Raw genomic sequence first — 24328 nt, forward strand, 5'->3', positions numbered from 1 at the left:
AATTTAGCTCTTTTTAATTCGAAAGTGTACTATTAGATTTTTTATTCAGAATTCATCTCTTTTGGTCTCTGACATAGTTTCACTCCAGACGACAATAGTCAGGGGCTTATGCACCATTTCCGGTTGATTTTACTGCGTGATAAAGAATATTTTGAAAATCGTCTTTCTATTACGGAGACAAGTGTAAATTAAATATTTCAAGGAAAGCATAGTAGCATCCACAAACGTATCACTTTTGCACTAAAACACCGCACGTCAACACTTAACGTGGGAATCACGCACTTTTGCGTATGGTGCACAACGCATTGCGCAGATTCATTAACAGGCGTGTGAAGAAGTTATTGAACAGAAAATCACTTATTAAAAAAAAAAAAATTAATTGTCCACGAAAAACATAGTTTTCAATATTGCTTATGTTAACACTTGACAGTTTGACCTTGCAAAACACTACGATGGGACTTCGATGGCTGAAGTCGATCGGAACTCTCTTTTCCAAGAGCTAAAAGTGTTCGTTTAAAATTTAAATTTGTTAAAATGATGTACAAAACTTAAAGAGTCTTCCATGACCAGTAGTCTAGAAGTTACTTTCTTTCAAAAACCCCGGGTTTTTCGATTTTTTGCCCAAAAACTATGGATCCTGATTGTCACATCTAAAAATGGTCAACAGGTGAATTAAAGTATAGACTTGAACACTTGTAATTAAAAAAAAACATTGTCTTAACTCAATTAGGTCGCGAGTTTGCACCTGCCGAAGGTGAGCTTTTTCGAACTATATTTGCAGGTAAATATCAAGTTTTCAGTTTTTTGGAAATAGCTCATTTTGGGGATGTCACAGAGGAGAGTTCCTAGAAGAAAAATGAAAGGATACTAAATTTTTCGTAATTTGAAAAAAAAGTTCCTATTTCTAATAGGTTACGAGTACCTTGCAAAGTGCACCTTTTCTCTATTCAGTCACTAAAGCGTACTGTGGAACAAAACTATGGTAAGTTAAAAAAATTCCGTGTAAGCTGTTTGATTAATCAAAGATGAATATTGAGCCATTTTCAAGAAACAAACAATTGCTTCAATAAATATACGTCCAACGTCCATCGAGTGTGCATTTTTGGGATTTTCTACTGCAAATTTTTTTAGGGACGTTTAGTTTGTAGTCAAAATGAATATATGATTCATTTTAATAAATAAATAAATAATTGCTTAAATAAATATATTTCAACCACCCGTGAAATTTTATTTTTTTTATCAATTTTAATCAAAAAATAAATAATTGATTAAACAATTATTTCCACTAGCCATCGAGTGTGAATTTTTTACTTACAATTTTTATTAGGAGGCTTATTATAATTAAAAAAATACTAGTTAATTATGTTGAAGTTCTCTTATCAGGTTTTATATCCATTATTAATAATAATTTCCCGTTTTTATAAGTGTTCTTAATATTTTTCAAAGTATAATTACGTACTTTTATGTCACAGAAATTTCCACAGTGACTGCTATTTCTAAAACTCGACGTAAAACTTGGAAGACTGTCAGTAACGGACCTAGACCTCAAATCTAGACTCTCCTAGACTTGAAAGGAACCCGTGGACTCTGGATCTGACAGCATTCCTTCAGGTGCAAGAATTCGTCAGTATCGTGTGATTCATGCTGCAAGTAGCATCGAGAGTTCAAAATATTTTACTGTGAAAGTTAAATTACAAAATCAAAATACTTGTTAGTGAAAAGAATATTTTTGCGAAATTCTTTTTAAAAATGCCAATAAATGCACATTCCAAGGGTGATTGAAACAAATTTATTTAAGCAATTAATTATTTCATGATTAACATTGATTACCTATTGATTTTTATATAAATTAAGCGTTTGTAACAGAAATTGCAAATAATTGACAAAAACTGTACGTTCCTTGGGTCGCTCAAATATATTTGTTTAAACAATTATTTATTTATTGAAATAACTTAGTTATTCATTTCGACTAAAAACTAAGTGTCCCTAACAGAAGTTACTGTAAAAAAGGCAATAAATGCACATTCGATGGGTATTTGAAATATATTTGTTAAAAAAATCATTTGTTTATTAATTAAGGACGATTAAGTATTCATTTTTTATATAAATTAAGCGTTCCTAAAAGAAATTCCAGTTGTAAATTCCCGAAAATGCACAATCCTGGTACGTTAGAGATTTATTTGTTTAAACAAAATATTTCTTTATTGAAAATGGTTAAATATTCATTTTTGATTATTAAAAAACCTACACGGTAAGAATAGGATGAATTAATCATCATCGACGGTATACAAGAAAACGAAAAAAATGTGTTTTTCGAAAAAAAAACGAAAAAATTCGGGGTTTTTTGGAAGACCGTACCCTCTAGTGTCTCTAGACCACTGGTCATAGAAGACTTTTTTAAGTTATGCGCAGAAGATTACCAAATTTAATTTTGATGAGAAAACTTTTGCTCTTAAATTATGACTTTTTCTTAAGGGAAAGATGAATTTTCAACAAGATAGTTGAATTCCTAACCAAAAAATTAAACTTACAAAGCAAAAGAATAATTTTCTACCCCAAATGTCAAATTTTCAACAAAATATATCAATGTTCTATCAAAGAGTTGAACTTTTAACTTATACAATATGCAGGATAAAGTATTAAACAAAAACGTAGTAGTTACGTTTTCAGGTAAAAACTCGGATAAAAAAATTTTGAACAAGAAAACGGAATTTTCAACAAAATGGTTAAATTTTCAACCAAAAAGGTAAATTTACGACCAAGAAAATTAATGTTCTATCGAAATAGACAAATTACAGGCGTAAACAATATACAGGATAAACTTTTAACCAAATAGGGGATTGTTCAATTTTCAAATAAGAATATTTAATTTCTAACAAAAAAAAAAAAAAGAATATGCAGCAAAGTTGTTAAATTTTCAACCAAAAAGATGAATTTTCATTCTAGAAGGTTATTGTTCTACCTAAAAGACGAAATTCGAAAAAAATACGACTGTTAGTTCTCGCGCTTCGCGCTCGATAATATATTTATCTCGCACTTCGCGCTAGATAATGTATTCACCTCAAGCTTCGCGCTCGATAATGTATTTAACTTGTGCTACGCGCTGTATCTTTCTGCATAGACTTTATAAAACCAAATATGAAAGTATCGACAACAGTAATTTGGTGATTGTGAATTCTCTTTTGATAAAGATCCTTCGGCTTTAACGCACACATTCTCATCACGTAACTCATGCTTCGCACTCGAATTTCTTCCTGAAATTTTATATCATTCCCATAAATGTATATTATTATAATTCGTAACTTGCATTGGTATTAAAACAGACAAAGTTTCATTGTCCCGTTTAAAAAAATGCGCATCCTTTAAAAAAAATTTATTATGAAACGTTTTATTACAACTTTGGTCGTTTTTCCATAATCTGAATTTGCTCATTTTTAATTTTATCTTTATGACTTAAACTTTACAAATACGGTCTATTGAGGAGCCTTGCCGTTATTTTTATATATACATAATTTAGAAGTTAAAAAACGGTAAGACTGCTCAGTAGACCATATTTGTAAAGTTTAAATCATAAAGAAAATATTAGAACGAAAATTCATATTTTTGGTTGAAAATTTAACATCTTTGTTGCAAAATCTTTTTTTTTGTTAAAAATTATATTCTTATTTGAAAATTGAACAATTTCATATTTGGTTAAAACTTTATCCTGTATATTGTTTACGTTGGAAATTTGTCTATTTCGATAGAACATTAATTTTCTTGGTCGTAAATTTACCTTTTTGGTTGAAAATTTAAGCATTTTGTTGAAAATTCCTTTTTCTTACTTAAACTTTTTTTATCCGAGTTTTTACCTGAAAACGTAACTACTACGTTTTTGTTTAAGGCTTTATCCTGCATATTGTATAAGTTAAAAGTTCAACTCTTTGATAGAACATTGATAAATTTTGTTGAAAATTTGACTTTTGGGGTAGAAAATTATTCTTTTGCTTTGTAAGTTTAATTTTTTGGTTGAGAATTCAACTATCTTGTTGAAAATTCATCTTTCCCTTAAGAAAAAGTCATCATTTAAGAGCAAAAGTTTTCTTATCAAAATTAAATTTGGTAATCTTCTGCGCATAACTAAAAAAAGTCTTCTATGACAAAAATATTCTTTTCACTAACAAGTATTTTGAATTTATAATTTAATTTTTACAGTAAAATATTTTGAACTCTCGATGCTACTTGTAGCATGAATCACACAATACTGACGAATTCTTGCACCTGAAGGAATGCTGTCAGAGGATCCAGAGTGCGCGGGTTCCTTTCAAGTCTAGGAGAGTCTAGATTTGAGGTCTAGGTCCGTTACTGACAGTCTTCCAAGTTTTACGTCGAGTTTTAGAAACAGCAATCACTGTGGATATAAAACCTGATAAGAGAAGTTCGACATAATTTACTAGTATTTTTTTAATTATAATAAGCCTCCCAACAAAAATTGTAATAAAAATTAACACTCGATGGCTAGTGGAAATAATTGTTTTTTGTTTAATCAATTATTTATTTTTTGATTAAAATAGATTGCCTATTTATTTTTATGTAAATTACGCGTTCTTACCAGAAATTTCGGTAAACAATGGCACATAATAAAAAAATAAATTTCGGCGGGTGGCTGAAATATATTTGTTTGAGCAATTATTAATTTATTTATTGAAATGGGTCATTTATTCATTTTGACTACAAACTAAACGTCCCTAAAAAAATATGCAGTAAAAAATGCCAATAAATGCAGACTAAATGCAGAAATTGCTATTAAAAATCCCAAAAATGCACACTCTATGGACGTTGGACATATATTTATTGAAACAATTGTTGAGCTCCAGTGAAACACTTCAATAGCCCCCCTTCTATATCCATTCCGAGAATTGAAGCCGCGCCGCAGGTTGGAATAGCTGGAACTGTGCGGGGACCGCGGGGCTGCTGTTGTCACTCAGGCGGGCAGTCAAGCGTGAACAAACAAAAGCGGAGCAGGGTACAATAAGTTAGTACACACCAGGCTCGGTCAACTCAATAAGGGAAAATGGCGAATTTTCCGAACTTGGGCGCGAGGGGTTGAGAGGCAGCGAGGGGAGTCAAATTAGTTCTCCTGCCCATCGCAGATGGCGCAAATTGATGTAAAAAGCGCTTGCGCAGAACATTGTTATCATTTGTTACTGTCACGTCTTTTCTGGCGCTGTCACCGTATGAGAACATAACCTTAAAACGGTTTTTCGCGGGCCGGTATCACTTTAATAAAAAGGATTTCTTGAAAACGCAAACTGATGTGGTTATAACATATTAAAAAAACTGTATATCACAGGTCAACTCTGCTTAAAAAAATAATAAAAATTCATACGTATGCACATCCTAACTCGCCTCATAATTATCTTTTTCTACTTAACATACAAAAATAAAAGCAAAATTAAGTAAATAAGAAACGTTAAATGAGAAATTGAATGATAATTATCTTCAATTTCATATTTTGCGTTTCTTGTTTCCTTAATTTTGTGTTTATTTATCCTTTTTTCTTCAATTATTTTACTAGCCAACACATCCAAGGAAGGAGCATGCACATATAAAGCGACCAATGCATGCATGCTTCTGTAGTTCTCCTGCCCATCGCAGATGGCGCTGAATTTCGCCATTTATTCCCCACGTAGTTGACCGAGCCTGGTACACACTCAAGGTCAGCGTCAAAATCGTCGCTATAAAAAAGTTTCACTGTATTTCCAAAAAACTCAACACTTTACATTTGCCTGCGAATATAGTTCGAAAAAGGTCACCTTCGGCAGGTGCTAACTCGCGACCTAATTGAGTTAAGACAATATATTTTTTTAATTACAGGTGTTCAAGTCTATACTTTAATTCACCTGTTGACGATTTTTAGATGTGACAATCAGGATCCACGGTTTTTTGGCAAAAAATAAAAAAACTCGGGGTTCTTGGAAGAAAGTAACTTCTAGACTACTGGTCATAGAAGACTTATTTTAGTGTTATACAGAATTTTACCAAATTTAATTTTTTTAAGAACACTTTTAGCTTTTGGAAAAGAGAGTTCCGATCGACTTCAGACATCGAAGTCCCATTCTAGTGTTTTGCAAAGTTAAACTATCAAGTGTTAACATGAGCAATAGTGAAAACTATGTTTTTCGTGGACAATTAATTTTTTTTGTTAAATGAGTGATTTTCTGTTCAATAACTTCTTTGTATGCCTATTAATAAATCTGCGCAATGCGTTGTGCGCTATACGCAAAAGTGCTTGATTCCCACGTTAAGTGTTGACGTGCGGTGTTTTGGTGCAAAAGTGATACGTTTGTGGATGCTGCTATGCTTTCCGTGAAATATTTAGTTTACACTTGTCTCCGTCTTAGAAAAACGATTTTCAAAATATTTTTAGCCCGTAGTAAAATCCACCGAAAATGGTGCATAAGCCCCTGACTTTTTGATCTGGAGTGGAACTATGTCAGAGTTAGTTCCCGCCAACCATCAGCCCCGAAATCGGCACAATCTCAGAGTTTCACTGTAAAAAAGTGCTCAGCCCTAAAATACGGATTTCTGACAAAACACTTCATTTTTAAGCGAAAAATATAAATTTTCTACAAAACAGTTCGATTTTTAACATAAAATGCAAATTTTTAATTAATAGTTAAATTTTTAACTAAAAACGATCGATTTTTAACCAAGAATGGGTAAGTTAAATTACCAGTTAAAAACTAAATTCAAGAAAAAAACAAATTTTCAACAGAATAGTTCAATCTTTAACCAAAGAGATGGATTTTCAACTAATAAAAAGAATTTCTAACAAATTTGTTTAATTTTCAACTAAGAAGATTAATTCTCTACCAATAAAGACGATTTTACAATTAATTCTTTTAACAAAAATGTTGAATTTGCAACTAAAACTAATCAATTATCAACCAATAATCGAATAGTTAAATTTTCAATTAAAAAATTAATTTTCAAGTAAATATTTAAATTGTCAAACAAATAGTAGGATTTTTAAGCAAAAGAGATGAATTCTGAATCAAAAATTTTCGAATTAAACTTTCGAATTAAAAAGAGCTAGGTTTGTTCTAATCTCCAGGATTTGCTTATATATATAAATATATAAAATTTTGTTGTGAATTCCTATGATAGAGACTAAACAATTTTTACTTTAATTTGTCGAAAAAATTTAATTTAAAAATTGATTCCGAACATTACAGTCAGGGATGTATGAACAATTTTCAGTCGATTTTCCTGCGTGGTAACAAATATTTTAAAAATTATTTTTGTAATACTGAGACAATGATAAACTAAAGATTTAACGGAAATGAGGGATAAAGTAATTAATAATAAATAAACTAAATAATCGGTCCGGATACTGAATCACCTCCGTCTCTCGCTTGCTTAAACCATTCGAAGACAGCCGTATAACCAGCGAAAAAAGCCCGCCCAACGCCGCAGTGGGCGGATCTCTCTTCCTACCATGTGAGGCAGACAACGAGGTGCGATCCGATTATGTTTTAAGAACAAGTCATACTTTTCGTTTCGAAACGATCATATTCTCTATATCTATCCAATACGATAGAAAAAGAGGTTTCAAAAGCATCGTTACGAATACGCCTGTTGGGTAGTTGCGACGGCGCTAAAAATTTGGAATTCATGAGATGAAATTCTGATTTTCAATTAAACATTACCAAAAAATGGTATAGTAAATAATGAATTTTAAACCACCGTATAACATTTTTTATTAGAATGCATTGGCATTCTCTGTCCTTTTTCATTAAAATTGCGCCAATAACCTAGAGATACCTAATTGTCCGCGTGTTAGATGGCGCTGTTATCAAGGTCAAAGAGGTATCCTACAGGCGTATTTGATCGCACGAAATAAGAAGACCAGTCCGATCAGCTTCCAGCTGGCCCCACTGCTGGTCGACGCGAGCCCGCTATCGTGCTTATCCGCTATGCAAACGTGGGTGCTTCCCGATTGAGAGTGAACTAATGCAATATCGTGACGCATTTATCCAGCTGGGCTGTAAAGGTACAGCGCTTTATTGCGACGTCCCTGTTTTTTCACGTTCGACTGACCACGGCCGATCTCCCCTTTCGGACTTGCGACTCCTCTCATTCAAAACTTCGGCGTGGCGTCAATTCTCGGAAGGCTCTAATCAAGGGGGCTGAAATTGAAGTTCGACTGTAATCTTAATAGATTCGTATAGAATAAACAACAATTTACTTTTAAGGAAATATAGTTGGATTTTCTTCTTGAATTCTACTAATTTACTTTGAATTTAATTCAAACAACGAGAAAAAATTTCTGGAAAACAGGAGAAAAAGGGGAATTATTTTTAAAGAGGGAAAAAGGAGGGGAATAAGAATTGCTCTATTCCCCTCCTTTTCGTTTTTTAAAATAATTCCTCTTTTGCCCCTGTTTTCAATTTGGCAACTTGAAGTGAACTGGTTGAATTTTGAAAAGTATAATTAATAATTTTCAAACGTTTTTTTTCTTTATTCATAATATGTCCCCTAAGGATTTACATGACTTCCATTCCTTAAAATCTTTCCGTCTGCAGAATTTTATGAAATCATATCCTTACCGTGCACAGTTATTTACAACTATTTACATAAAATTTCATATCTATTTCCTTAATTCTATTTCCCGCGATAGTGCAATTTATGACATGTTCGCGAACGAGTGAGCGATCGAAAGCGAGAGTGCAAGCGAGAGAGAGAGAGAGAGAGAGCGAGACAGAACGCAACCGCATCTTAGTCTATGTATGCTATTACATAACCATTACTTACAATCTTCACGCTTCCAATCTAAACGACTTCCGTTTCCTTTTCCTTACTTCTTTTGCACCTCCATTTTGCAATTTTTTTCATCCTTTAATTCTTTCACATTTGCTCCTCTAGCACCATTTAACTCCTTCGTCCATTCTTCCCCAAATCCATCCTCTCCTAGAATCTTCACGCCATTCTTTTGCAAGTTTCCTTTCCCGATAAGAGGAGAAAAATTCAGAAAAATTTCGAATCTGCATTCCGACTAATGCGCGAATTTTCCTCCATTGAAAGAACCACCAAGGAGTACAGAAAAATAGCAAAATCTATTCTTTTAAAATGACTTGGAAAAATTTAATGGAAGCGTATTAAGAGGAATTAAAAATTAAGGAATGCAAACGAAAGAATGGAAAGAAGCAGAGTAATGTCACTTTGAAGACGCAAAATGTAGTATTTTTAATCGATTCCAAGAATTTCGGTTGTAAATATAAAATAATTATGCTAATAGAAAGAATTTGTAGTATTGTCAAAGAATATTTTTATACTTCTGTTTAAAGATAAATAAATTTTGTTTACCTTAAACAATATTATGGAATGAATTTATAATTATTTATTATATTCCTAAATGTATAATTTGTTTAAACAATATAAAATATTATAATTAAAAATACTCCACCGTTATGACAGAAAAAAAACGGAAATTTCCAAACTTATATTCAACAAAAATTAATAGAAACTATACATGCTCACCTATTTTCTGGACAGATTCGAAGGAATTAAATGGATCGAAAATACATAATGTAAGTATGGAGTTAAGAATAACCGTGAGAGGTGTGTCTAATAATCGCATTAAGCAGAATTAAAAAGTGGAAAATATGTTCGCCTGCATGCGGAATCCAACACAAGTGTCCATCGTTAAGGAAATAGAAAAGAATTGGTTTTGGAGATAAACTTATTCTTTCGTTGAACATTTCTCCCTATGGAAAATTAGCACAAACAAAAAAATTAAATAATGCTCACTCTTTCCGTTGAATCTGAAAATAATAATTTTTCTCTTTTCTTGTCTTCTTACCGGGTTATCTTCCATTCCTCTCCTACATCCTTCCCATACATGCTATTATGTTTCCTCCTCCCATTCACATTATCTGAACTTTCTGTTCTCTTCCTTTTCCAAATACATCCCCTCCATTACCTCGTTTCCTAATCTAAATCTTGCTATTATGGTCCACATTCTCTCTCTCCATCTCTTTTCTAAATACTTTAGTACTACTTCCTTTTGAATCATCTCATACCATTTATTGTATTTCGATTCCTCAATCATTCCCCATCTTCTCCTCTCTTCTATCTCCATGAAACACTTCCTCGCTAACTCCACTCCCTTTCCCTCCCTCAGCTTCGTCTCAAATGTCCATGCCTTTTTTTCCGCTCTAATACTCTAGTACTCTAGTCCCTTTGCGCTTCTTTTTTCACCATATATCCTGGCGTCCTCCAATTTACCCATAGTGTCCACCTTATATATCTTTCTTATATACTCTCAATATCTTTCCTTTCTTTCCAACCCCATATATCTGCTTCATAATCTAATACCGGCCATACCAGCGTATCAAATAACCACATTCTCCTTCTCACATTTTGTTTTAACCATCATTTTCCTATTCCTTATATCTGTTTCATTACCCCTGCTGCTTTTCTCATCCTTTTCCTCATATGAGCTCTATGATTCCTACTCACTGGCAAGATATATCCCAAATATTTCAACTCTTTTACTTCTTCTAACCTTATTCCCTTCCATCTCCCACTCCATTCTTTCTCCTTTGGGACATCACAAAAATGATCTATTTAAAAAAAACTGAACACTTGACACTTACCTGCAAAAATATAGGTCGAAAAGAGTCACCTTCAGCGGGTGCTAACTCGCGAGATATTTGAGTTCGGGCAATATTTTTTTCTCCAAATTACAGGTCTTCACATCTACAACATTTAACTATTTGTTCATAATAAATTTTTTTAACTGAAAATTTCAATGTAATATTATTGGTCGAAACTTAATCCCTTGAAGTTGCATATTCGAAAATTTTATTGAAAATGTATGTCTTTTGTTGTAAATTGATGTATTTTATTGTGAATTCATCTTTTTCGGTAAAAAATTATTCTTCTTGTTTTGAAATTTAATTGTTTTGTTGAAAATTAAAATATTCCAGTATTATTTATCAAATCAGTTTTTAGCTAAAAATTCAACTGTTTAGTAAAAAATAAACTTTTTTGTTAAAAATTCTTTTCTGTTGTAGATTTCTTAAATTAGTTGAAAATTCACCTCTTTTGTTAAAAATGTATCTCTTTGTAAAAAATTCGTCTGTTTGAGCTGAAAATTTAACTGTCTTCTAAAAAAATCGTCTGTTTGGCTTGAAAAATAAACTTTTTGGTGCAAAATGAAATTTTTTGTAGAAAATTGGTAGCTGGCATGAAATGTCAACTATTTGTTCGCAAATGCAACTGTTGATAATTTTCTTTGGAAATTAAATTATTTGATCGAAGATTTATCTTGTTAGGTTGAAAATATAATTATTGAAATGCAACTATTTGGTTAAAAATTATTCTTTTTGAGTTAAGGATTCAACTATTTTGTTAAAAATTCGTTTTTTTGTTGTTGTTGAATTCCACTGTTTTGGATTTAAGAATAAAATCTTTTCTTGACTGAAATATGAACTATCATATCTTTCTTCAAGAAATAATCTTTTCTACGTTGAATAATCAATTATTATATATTTCTTTATAAAATAATCTTTTTTTATGAAAGATTTAACTACCTGACTGAAAGTTGAACTTTCCAGTTAAATTCTTCTTTTTTGCAGATTCACAATAATAGTTCAAAATTCATCTCTTTGGTTGAAAATTTAACTATGTGTTTAAAAAATCAACTATTTTGTTTAAACTTCTACTACATTGCTAAAAAGTTTTTTTTTAATTTATCTGCTCTGTTGAAAATTCAACTTTTTTTGTAGGAAAGTTCTTATTAAAAAAAATCAGCTTCTTCTAAAAAGATCTTTGCACATAAAAAACTAGTGTTTAAATTTAATTGCAACTCACTTATAACTTTAATTTGACAGAAATACTTAATTATTAAAATAAGATGAGAAAAAAATAAGATTGACACAAAATAACATATAAATAAAAAAATAAAATAAATCCTAAACCTAAAATTTTTATCTTCATTACAGCAATTTATTTGGAATATTTGATTCTCCTTATCAGATTTTCAAATGCAGATTAAATCTAAATGTTGCAATGGTGTTGATTTAAAAGTCTAATATCTTCAAATATTGTAACAAGCTTAATATTTCACTTATTCATTATTCCTGGCTGAAGTGATTAAAATGCGTCACATATGAAAATAAAAGTAAATAATCGTAAATAATGTGTTTAATCAGACGCTACTGATAAAAATTGCCAAATAATGCTCCAAAAAGTTTCATCTTGATTTTATAGCCAAAAAAAATTACCATTGTTTCACTTGCTGATGAAAATTTAAAAAAAAATAGTTTTAATCAGAAACAACCTTTTTATTTATCACATAATTTCAGAATGAAATCTCTAAATGTATAATGAATTTTTTAGAAATTATATTATAATTATGGTTGAGATTTCAATGATATAAACTATATAAGACTACACATTTATTTATTTCTCATTGGTACATGATTTTTGAAAACATATGTATGTAAAAACCATTCTTATTAAGTATTTCTATACCGTCTGCAGCCGAATTTTTATTAGAAGCGCTAGCTTTTGTTCAGAGTTTGGGCCAATGGAGAGGAAAACTGCAGAAAATCTTTCCCGAGTGCACTATGTTCTTCCTGACTTTAATTATTATTTAAACAATAATCGTTGTACAGTTTTTAATAGGTAACGTCTATTTTACGGTCGCAATTCGTAGGGAAGGCGAGGATTCCATCGCAATCCGTCAAATTTAACTTCTTATCGAAGCAGATCCTTATTTCCATTATTGTTTGATCTTGGGTTTCCTGTAATAAAGCACATAATTATTTTTAATATTTTTTTAGAGCCATTTCAACAACAATTATTGTATAATTATTATTATTATTATTATTACAGGTCTCGGATCAAGAAGATTAATTTTTAACACTTTAAATCTTAAACTTTATAATTTAAATAAGAAATTATTTATTTTTGGTTAATTTAATTTGAAACTAAGAGATTTTAAAAGTTTTTAGGCCTTAAAATGGCACAAATATGAATTTTCACGGATTATTTTAATTTTCAAATAAAAAGGATAAATTGACAATTAAAAACCGAATCGTTCAATTTTCAGTTTGAAATGATAATTTTCAAACTGAAAATTAATTTTCAAACAGTTGAAATCAAGTAAAAAAACGAATTTTTATTAAAAGTCTTGAACCCTGAACTAAAATGATGTAATATTTTTAACCAAGAAGATTGATTTGCTAAAAAAAAAATAATTTAAAGTAAAATGCATGCATTTTTAACGAAAATAGATAAATTTTTTATTCATTATAATAATTTTCAATCGAAAAGATGAATTTTCAAAAAACAAAATTAATTTTCAACCCAAATAAGCGAAATTTTAACAACGTACATGACACTTATCAAATAGTTGAATCTTCAACTTATAAATTTAAAATTTCCAACCAAAAATGGAATAGCTGAATTTTCAGATAAAAAACTAATTTTAAAACAACAAAATATTCCAAAAAAATAGTTGAATTTTCAAATAAATTGTTTAATGTTTTACAAAATGGTTTAATTTTCTACTATGTGTCTCCAGCCAAGAAGATTAATTTTCTAAAAAAAAAGTTAATTGTCAACAAAATGCATGTATTTTCTACTCAAAAAGATGAATTTCAACCAAATAGTTAAATTTACGTCTAGAAAGGTAAACCGTGATAAATAAAAATGAGATCAGTTAAATTTTCAGGTATAAAAGATGAAATTTAGACAAAAAAGCGAATTTTCAACAAATTAGTTGAATTTTAACCAAAGAGACAAATATTCAACTAAAAAAATGAATTTTCAATAATGTAGTTCAACTTTTACATAATAATAGTTAAATTTTTGAAAAAAAACTTTTAAAAAATGTAGCATTTTCAGCAAAATAATTACATTTTCAACTAAATAGTAGAATTAGGTACCAAACGAGATAAATTCCGAATAAAAAATATAATGTTAGAGTTTTCAACCAAAAAGAATTTACTTTTTACCAAAAACAGTTGGATTTTATTATTGGGTTCTAAATCAGTTCAATGTTTCAAGATTCTTCAATTATTCAGAAAAAATTTAATCTTGAAAACAGGAAAAAAAGGATTCTTTAAACAAGGGACAAAGAGTTAATGAATGGTCTCTAATGTGTTAAGTTAATTAGCAGTTCAAGTTAATCTTTAAATTAAATCAATGTTTTCAAATGAACAAAAATGTTTACAGACTTTAATCAAAAATATTTTCATACTTTAGTATGAAATAATTTTAACTTATTATTCATTGTTTATTTGACGTTTATATAAAATTACTTTAAAAAAATGTATTTTCAGTAAAAGGAAGAATCTCTTGAGCTTTAAAGCTTCCAACTTCAAATTGTTCTATTTTACAGCTTTTTCAATTTGATTTCAATTTTCTAATTTTGTTCATTAATTAATTATTTTGATTTCTCACCGGATGTTTGTCGCAGGTAACTTGAGCATTTTTCCCCAAAACGTTCTTCACTCCATCTAGGATTTTCTGGACAGGGTAATTTCTTCCAGGTGTGATATTTGCTTGAGCAAGTACATTCTTCATGGGATATTTATCAAATAAGTCCAAAGCTGTTTGGAAATATTTTTCTTCCGAGTTCATACTAGTGAGTACAGCTGCACAAGTTCCATGTTTGGTGTATTCGTGTTCCCAGAATGATTCTGGGCGCTCCCCATGCACATCCATCCATTTAACTAATAATTCTTTTCTTATATTGTGCAAAGCTCTTGGGTCGAAACTTAAACTATTATCGCAAGATTCTGGACCCATTTTGTGATACTGGGATGGCCAAAGTCCATGAATGGACCAGGTGGCAGTTTTGGGCATGTTACAATGATGCGCTGGTGATTTTTTCATCCATTGAGAACAAACTGTTTTTGGCCAGCTCTGGGTGAAGATAATTATATCAAAGCCTTTGGAGTTGTCCGCATTTGAGGATTTTGAATAGTAATTGTTGCCTTGGTATCTTGGGTTTCTGAGAAAAAAATTGTAAGTTTTGTTTTTAAAAACCCTCCTATTTCTCAAAAAATCCCATATATTTTCCACAGAAAAACTGGGGGGTCAATAAGGTTGCGTCTTAAATAACAGTTGGCATATTTTAGAATTTGAACTCCAATAGAAACCTGTGGAGACCCCAAAGGGTTCCTTTGGATACCCTAATAGGTTCCTTTGGAAACCCAAGAGGGTTGCTCTGGTGAAAATTGCATAGAACAATATAAAAGTGCATTCATAAAACAAGCGCTTGCATAGATTGATGTTTTACAGACATGTGAGCGTAACCTCGAAAAAAAATTTTTTTTTTTCAAATGCAGCTTACGTTCACACGAAACGCAATATCGAGTTGACAATTTTAGAAATTGAATAAGAAGCAGTAAGAAACGTTAGTCTGGCCCTAAATTTTTATAATGGTGAAATAGCAAGAAAAAATTGGGTAAGAAAAAACTTTTTATAATTGTGAATTAATAATTCAATTCGATATCGGGTTTCGTGTGAACATAAGTTGGATTTGGAAAAAAGTGAAACATTTTTTTCAGATTACGCTCACATGACCCACGAATTTTTCTTTAGAACACTTATAAGAAACTTGCGACCGCTAATAAAAAATATATAAATAGCTTAGAAATTCTAAGATCCAGAGGAGAAAAACAAAAATAAATTGTCGACGATTTGCGCAAAAAATATAAAAAAGAAAATCTAACAGATTATTGAAAATATACGTCTTTTGCTATTACTTTTTGTTAACAATTAGTATTTTTTAAATTGATTTTTTAATAACATCAGAAGTTTTTGATTTAAGTTAGCGTTTTACATTGGGAATAGGTATTCTTAATAAAAAATTATTAGATATCAAATAATACACATTTTTCAAAAATTTACGTTTTTCGATTTTCTTATTATTTTTTTAATAGGAAATTGACATTTTTTAATAATAATCATTAGATTTAAAAGTTCATTATTTAAAAGCAAATATAAGTTACTTTAGGATTTTGAAGCAGATTTACAATTTAGAACAATTTTTGTTATGTTAACATTATTCATCGAAAATTTTTATTTGTAATTAAGAATTAAGATTTTTCAGATCATCATTATTTTTCAGATTATTACTCAGTTATTAAATTCTGAGTTTTTAAACAATTTTTGATTTTTTTTCTTCGAAAATTTGTTTTTTGGATAAAAAAAACTTACGATTTTTCAGATTACAATTATTTTTCAAATGATTATTCATAGTCAATAAATTCAGAATTTTTATACAGTTTTTGATTTTGTTAACTAATTTGATGGAAACTGAAACTTTGAATAAAAAATCATTTCATTTCAAAAAATATTCACAATTGAGAAATGATTTTTTTGTTATTCTAGTGTTTTTCGTCGAAAATTGATATTTGTATTAAAAAAGAAAAACCTAAAAATTGCCAGATTTATCATTATTTTTCAGATTACTATTCAGTCATTAGGTTCAGAGTTTTTAAAGAATTTTTGGGTTTGTTAGAGAATTTAATGAAAATTGACACTTTTAAAAAGACTTACGATTTAGAACAATTTTTTGTTATTTCAGTATTTTTCGTCGAAAACTGATATTTGTAATAAAAAAATCTGAAGATTTAGCAGAGAATCATTATTTTTCAGATTATTATTCAGTCATTAAATTCGAAAATTTTTAGCATTTTTTTGGGTTTTGTTAACTAATGTGATGGAGATTGGTACTTTAAATAAAAAAAAATCATTAGATTTCAAAGAATATCCACGATTTAGAACAAGTTTTTGTTATTTTATTGTTTAACGTCGAAAATGATGTTTTGCAATAAAAAAGCTTAACGATTTCTCAAATTATTATTATTTTTCATATTATTATACAGTTATTCAATTTGGAACTTTTGAAAGATTTTTTTTACATTTTACTGAAAATCGTTACTATCAATAGAAAATCATTAGGTTTCAAGGAAGATAACATTTGTTTGCCAATTTGAGGTTTTACTCGCATTTTTGAAAGAAGACTTGCATTCTTAAACCATTTTTTGTTATGCTATGTTTAATTTTTTGTTTTAGATTGCTGTTGGTTACAAAATTCATTAGATTTGAAACAATATTTAAAATATTCAAATAATAATACGAAATATTAGCGCTGTTCACCAAAATTCATTTATTTAAAAATATAATAATGGGAAACTAATATTTTGGCAATAAATGTATTTGACGTTTTGCTAGCTATATTTCATTAATTTTATTTTTCAGGTAATAAGTTTTCTCCTTTTTTATTACTTAAACTGTTTGGAATAAATGAGATGAATTTAAACTTTTTGTCTTTCATTAAAATAAAAAAAAATTTTCTTTCAAAAAAGTTCCTATTTCAGTCAAAATAATTAAATTGCTAGAATCTATTACAATTACAATTTTTTATTTTGAACACGAGTGGAGTCTTTAACGCTCTTAGATTATTACATAAAAAGTGAAAATGATTTCAAATATTATAAAAATTTTATAACTTATCCCATTAAAATTTTTTTTAAACTGTACATTTAAACATTTATTAACATTATTGATATATATATATATATATATATATATATGTATATGTATATATATAACATTATTGATCAGCTATCAGCATAAAACTTTCAACATTAAATTATTTCGGTTCGGGTCGCATCGAAGACATGCACTCGAACGTATTTGGGTGAGAGTACTAGACGCGAATACTATACAAAAGTCTACACATTGTCAAAGATTATCTTTGACATTGTGTGGCGTAAACAGGAGGAAATTTGCAACTATGTATATGATAATTAATGAATTAAAGAAAAGCCATGTAATTTAAGATTAAAATAATAATTTTGTAAAATAAAGAAAAATAAACATTTTGCCTACAAGGTAAATAAATATAAATTTCCCACTAAAATGTTGGTCAATGTGGGTAATGTTGGTAATTCAACTAAAACCAAAAAAAAATTCGACCAGCAAAATTATTTTTCACCAAGTTAGTTCAACTTTTAACCAAGTTTTTGAATTTTTAATGAAAAAAAAGATGCTTAACAAAAAATGTGAAAGTTGATATTTCAACGAAAAAAGATTTTAATTCGTTTTAAATTTTTCATAAAGAACAAAAATTTCATCCAGAATATTTAAGTTTTAAGTCGAAAGACGATCTTCTTACAAAGCAGTTGAATTTTCATAAAAATAATTGAATTGTCAACCAAAATATCATTTTCAACAAAGAAGATTAATTTTCGACTAAAAATATGAATTTTTAACCAAAAGTAGATTAGTTCAACTTTAATTTTAAAAAAGTAAATAATTTTTTATAACAGTTCAATTTTAAACCAAAAAGATGTCTCTTCTATGACAAAATTATACTATTCTACCATAAAAAATAATTTTCCAATCCAAAAGGACGAATTAGCAACGAAACTCTTGAATCTCTGACCAAAAAGGAAGCCAACAAAAATTTGGATTTTTAAACATGCAGTTAAATTTCCAACAAGGTTAAGTTTTCAAATTAAAATTTTTTTTAATTTAACCACAAAAATTATTGCATTTTCAACCAAATAGTTGAATCTGTAACCAAGAAGATAAATTTTCTATCAAAAAAGATGAATTTTAACAACTCACGCTCATTTTTAATTAGATAGTTGAATTTTGAAGCTATCGATATTTCAAAAAGAAAAATTCAATTAATTTTTACTCTAAAATAGTTGAATTAACGAAAAAGATCAATTTTAAACTTAGAAGATTTATTTGTTACTAATCACACAAAATCGATCTGATCACTAACGACCACTCACTAATTTCAAATGAGTGATGAATATATCAAAATAAAATGAATGTATAAAAAAAAAATGAAAATAAAATGAACGTATCAAAGTTGTTTATTCCTTTCCTCGATCTCAGTTTTTGGTTACCTAATTTATTTTTCAGATTTTTTTTACATGCTACATATAATTATTAATAATGTAATAGTAATAATAATTAATAACGATTTATTTTCTCACCCATTTGAAAATTGAACCATTAGTCCCAAGAAAAGGAGATATTTGCAGCAATTCAAAAGAACCATTTTTGAAAAATTGCCAGAGAGATTTTCAGAGATCCTATTGTTTACCAGAACGTGCGTGGGACTGTGGCGTAAATCAACTGATGAAATCTTCTTCTTCTCACCTTAAATACACTTCGAGATAATATGCATCTTTTCTTTAAGCTGCGCAAATTAATCAAATTATCTGTTCCTGTGTTTATTTTAGTTGATAAGTATCTGCCGCTATTTCCTCACCAACACATTTGACATTTTATACCCGTTAAAAGTAATAATTACCATATGACGTAATACTTCATTAATCTTGATACATGGGGGAGCCCAGTGGAAAATTTTCAAGACTCCCTATTGGTTAAAAATGGTAAAATCTGGGCAATATTTGTACATTTTCTGACAATTTTTCGTTTTTTTCGTGTTGTTTTTTAAACGCGAAAACTCTTTTGTCAGGGTCCATACATTTTAACCCTACTTACGATTCATCTCAAAATAATTTGAGTGAAAAATATGTAATTTTACCAAAAAAATAAGAATCTTCAACCAAAACAGTTGCATTTTTAACCAAAAATATATAAAATTTCTACAAAAAGACATGAATTTCCAAATAAAAAAGATGAATTATTAACCAAGACAAATTTTTGAATACAAAAAAATCTCATTAAAAATTTCAGATTTTCAAGACAAAAAAGACGACTTTTTTTTACCAAACAGATGAATTTTCAATCAAACAATTTAATTTCCAACCAAATAGATAATGTCAATTAAGAAAGTATATTTTTTGTTAATAAAAATTTCAACAAGACACATACATTTTTAACCAAATAGTTAAATTTTCAACTAAAAAGAATAATTTTATATAAAAAACTTCAACAGTTGAAAATCAATTTTTAGGAAAGTGTCATTAACTTTTAACCAAGGAATTAAATTTTTAAGCGAAAAAAATTATTTTCTAACAATAAATATATTAGTTGATATGTAAAGCCAAAAAATATTGTAAGTCCATAACACTTGAACTTGATCAAAAAGACGAACTTTGAAAAAAATACTTGAATCCTCAAATAACACAGATTAATTTTTTAACAAAACAGTTTAATTTTTAACCAAAAAGATTCAGGTTACACGAAAAAGATTTTAACAAAGCTCAAGTTTTGACCAAATAGTTCAATTTTCAACCAAGAAGATTAATTTTCAAATAAAACAGTCGTTTTATAGCATTTTCAAAATTAAAAAAAAAACGAAAATGAATATTTTAAGCCAAACAACACATTATATGAAAAAAGTCAAGAGAACAAAAACTTTGATTTTTAAAAGCCCTACTAGATTATCGTAACAACTTAATTATTTTTCTTAAAAAATAAAATATTCAAATTTTGATCTCTCAAAAAATAATTTAAAAAAAAATTGTATTTCGCCGTCAAACTATGCAAGATACGAAAAGAGATGATTTCACTAAAATTATGCATCCAGAAAGATCTGCAAATTTGTGATGGATTACTTTTTTCTAGCACACATAGTTTTTATTTTATTCGTTAATAACAACATTAAAAATTAAAAAATTAAATTTTTGTACAAACGACACAAGCTACGAGAAAAAATAATTAGGCGAAAGTCTTTCACCCAAAAAATAGCTAAAACTTTGTTATGAATTATTTCTTGATGAAATGATTAAAAATAAAAAAATTGAATTTTAGAAAAATAACTCGGGAGACGAAAAAAATGAGAAGGCAAAAGCTGTTCAACCTAAAAAGATCTACAATTTTTTTATGAACCCTTGTTATAAAAAGATACTAAAAAATATAAAAAATTACTTTTTGGAAAAAGGGGACAAACTGCAATAACACTTTATTTAAGAAAATTGTTTGCCTAAATTAAATCTAAACATTTTATCAGAACCAGTTTACACTAGGTTGCGTATTTTCAATTTACATCTTAAAAAATAATTTTTAAACTAAACAAATCAAAATGAAATACGACATGAGTTGCAATAAAAGGTTTAATAAGAAAATTATTTTTTTTTAAATAGGAAGCGCACTTTTTCAATTACAAAAACTAGGCAATAGGAATATTCATATTATAAATTGTAATAATATAAATTAATTGAAACGATACATTTTTAGGGTAGCTGAGAATAAAATGTAATGCAAAATAAAAAACAAATATTAAAGTAATCATGATAAATAACATTTTTACTTTATTTTGAAATATACCCGAATAAGAAACCCCAGGCCGAAGTTGAACTACTTCGTTCAAAATTCCTTTAGTTTAAGATTGAACTATTTTGTTGTGAATTCGTTTTTTGTGTTGTTGAAAATCTATTTTCTTAACTACAAATTTTTTTAAAACAAACTTTTTTGGCTAAGAATCGAGATACTTGGTTGAAAGATTAATTACTTTGTTAAAAGTTCATCATTTAAATTGAAGATTCTACTCTTTGTTTGAAAAGTCAACTATTCCATTTTTGGTTAAAATTTTTTTGTTTTAATTGAAGATTCGACTATTCGGTCAAAAAATATTTTTTTTATGTCGAAAATTAATTTCCTTCATTAAAAATCATATTTTTGGTTGAGAATTCAACTATTTTAATTGTTTGCTAAATATTTATAATTTTTGTTGAAAATTCATCTCTTCATTTGAATTTGTTATAAATTATTTGTTTGTTGGTTGAGAATTATATTTTCTTTAATTAAACATGTTACTATTCCATTTTTGATAAAAATGTATCTTTTTTAATTGTACATTAAATTTATTGTTTACAGAATTATGTTTCTTGATTAAAAGTTACCTTTCGCTGGAAATTATTTTTTTTCTGTTGAAGTCAACTGTTTGTGCCCACTGGGTTACATGTCCATTGAAAGTTTTATTTTAGTTGAAAATTTTACTATTTGATTGAAAATCTGTATTAGTTAAAATTGTAACTATTTCGTTGAAAATTCATCTATTAACAAAAATTGTATCTTTTAGTAGAAAATTGATCTTGTTTAAAAAATCTCCTTTACTGTTGAAGATTTATCTGTTTGGTTCAGCATTCAACGATTTTTTTTTAAATTCGTCTGTTTCCTTGAATTAAACTGGTGACAAATTCCCTTTTATTCTTACCGAAAGGTATTTTTTTTATTCAAAATTTAATTATTCGTTTTTTCGATGAAAACTTATTTTATTAAGTTAAAATTAAACTATTTGGTTAAAAAGGCATGTTCATATTTTGTAAAAAATTCGTCTTTTTTGGAAAGTTCATAATTATAATTTAAAGTTCGTCTCTTGATGAAAATTGGCATATTTTGTTGAAAATTTGTTTTTTACGATGAAAAATATTTTTTTTTTGTACAAAAATTTAACTTTTCTCATTTTCGGTTCAAAGTCTATCGTTTTTGCATACATTTTTAATTCATCTCTTTGTATGTTAGAAATATAGATAATTGATTTAAAATTTAAATATTTTGTTCAAAGTTTATTTAATATTAAGAAAACGGGGTTGGACGTGATATCATATTACAGGTGGGGGTCTCATCATTGAAATTCCATTGTAGAATAATAATGTCAAAATTTACATCTTCAATACATATTGGCAGCTGCGGGTTTACTCAAGAAACTGTAATGATGATGAATTAAAAATTATGGTTTTTTCTTCTTATCGGAGATGAAATTTTCCACGCAAGCGGAACTGATGAGTCGCTCATGAATAAACACCTGCGGAAAAAAATGATACTGTAATAAAAACTCAATTTTTCCAGTCTTAAACAATTAGAACTTTTATTAAAAATTTGATAACGAAGAAACAAGTAACCATTATGTCTATGCGTGGATAAAAAAGGGTGTAATATCAAAAACCCTTTATTACAAATATTAAGTAGGCACATTTTTATCGATAACATGTATATGTACAGTAAATATTTACAAAATTATAAACCAAGTTTAACGTAAATATACAAAAAATAAACTTCAACCCTTTCAGACCCGAATTTTTATCACATTTAGAATCAGCATTGCAGTTATTAATTAATAAAAAGAGACTTGAAAAAAAATCATTTATTATGAAAGCACACTCAACTCCCGTTATAAGGATTGTTTCAGGCATGGCTTGCATTGAGCTTGATCCTAAATCGGGCGAATTGAAACATAAACAGGCAGGATCGCATTAACCATTTCTGTTTAATTCGAACGCATGACGCAACCTGATGCAACTAATGCGTTGAGAGTGCGGCCCTCATGATATTTGTCACGTTTGGCTGAGCACCGTCCCGCTCTTGATCCCGCGGCTTCCCTCGTCTTGAAACAGTGCATGACAAAAATTTTAGGAGTATCGTAAATCGGGGTTCCTTATATCGGTTGTTGAACGCAAACAAATTAATCTAAACCTGAAAGAGTTTTCCAAACAATTTACACCAGAGTAATGGGAAGTTACTAATTTAATTTAACTAGTTACTGTAACTAGGTATTTTTCTTGGAAATAATAGCGGTTTTTTCTAGTAACATTAATATTAAAAATCATGATTTTCTTAGTTACTTTCAAAACATAGTTCATGCGTCTTTTTTTTAAATCAATCAATTCTATTGCTTTTGAAACTATTTTTAAATTTTCACTATTAAAATTGGATGGCTAGTTTTAAAAAAATTCTTCAGTATGGCAGAAATTTTTATTGAAGGATGAAGTTTTTGAAAAATTATTGCTGTTAAAAATAAGCAAAGGATAAAGAGGGCTGTTGCAAATTAATTTACTTACAAAAATTAAAAAGTGACTTATGTGTCTTTGAATTAAAAAAAAATTAAAAGAATTTGATAGAATTTGTATTTTAATAATTCAAGGGATTTCAACAAATTCAGGCGAATTCAATTGAATGTAAGTAATTACATTTTTTTTAAAGCAAGGAATTTAAATAAAATTCGAGTTAATTCAGAGATATTTCAGGGAATTGAGAAGAATTCGACGGAATTCATAAAAATTCATGTCAAATTAAAAAAATTAAAGTAAATTGAAAATAATGAAAAAAAAATAGTTTAAAACAATTCTTTGAATTGATTAAGTTTGGACTTAATTATTATGAAAATCAAGGGGACAAAAGTAAAACAAATGTAATGAAATAAGTAGAATTAAGTGCATTTAGAAGAATGAAACAAATTCAGCGTACATTGAAAAATTTCATGAAAATTAAAAAAAATTGAAAAGGCTTAAAAAGAATTGAAGATAATTTAATAAGAATTCAGGATAAATTCCAAATTAATTCAAATAATGTAACAGAATTGGAAAATTTTCAAAATATTCCATTGATT

At 28.4% G+C, this 24328-nt stretch overlaps 2 protein-coding genes across 2 annotated transcripts in view; both read right to left on the reverse strand.

Moving 5' to 3' along the window:
• The window catches only part of LOC117178435 (ribonuclease Oy-like), a 39026-nt gene extending 28306 nt beyond the window's left edge, over positions 1-10720 (reverse strand). Inside the window, exon 1 of the mRNA XM_033369861.1 lies at positions 10641-10720. The gene's annotated coding sequence lies outside the window, so the exon portion shown is untranslated. The remainder of the gene's footprint in view (positions 1-10640) is intronic.
• A 1734-nt stretch (positions 10721-12454) lies between these two features.
• Positions 12455-19329, reverse strand: LOC117178240 (ribonuclease Oy-like). Its single transcript, XM_033369569.1, has 3 exons — positions 19023-19329; positions 14458-15010; positions 12455-12794 (listed from the first exon to the last, which is right to left on the reverse strand). Exons 1-3 carry the CDS (start codon positions 19085-19087, stop codon positions 12669-12671), a joined length of 744 nt encoding a protein of 247 aa, XP_033225460.1. The 5' UTR covers positions 19088-19329; the 3' UTR covers positions 12455-12668.
• Between the last annotated feature and the right edge of the window lie 4999 nt (positions 19330-24328).

The sequence above is a fragment of the Belonocnema kinseyi genome, chromosome 8 (genome assembly GCF_010883055.1).
Source record: "Belonocnema kinseyi isolate 2016_QV_RU_SX_M_011 chromosome 8, B_treatae_v1, whole genome shotgun sequence".
In the NCBI taxonomy this organism is placed as follows: domain Eukaryota; kingdom Metazoa; phylum Arthropoda; class Insecta; order Hymenoptera; family Cynipidae; genus Belonocnema; species Belonocnema kinseyi.

Bases quoted from the DNA above. Each gene is read 5' to 3' on its own strand.
- LOC117178240 (XM_033369569.1), bottom strand. From the start codon at position 19,087: ATGGTTCTTTTGAATTGCTGCAAATATCTCCTTTTCTTGGGACTAATG. The intron at 15,011-19,022 runs GTGAGAAAATAA...TTTTTTTCTCAG, and splicing joins ATGGTTCAATTTTCAAATGG to AAACCCAAGATACCAAGGCA. The intron at 12,795-14,457 runs GTGAGAAATCAA...GCTTTATTACAG, and splicing joins TTACCTGCGACAAACATCCG to GAAACCCAAGATCAAACAAT.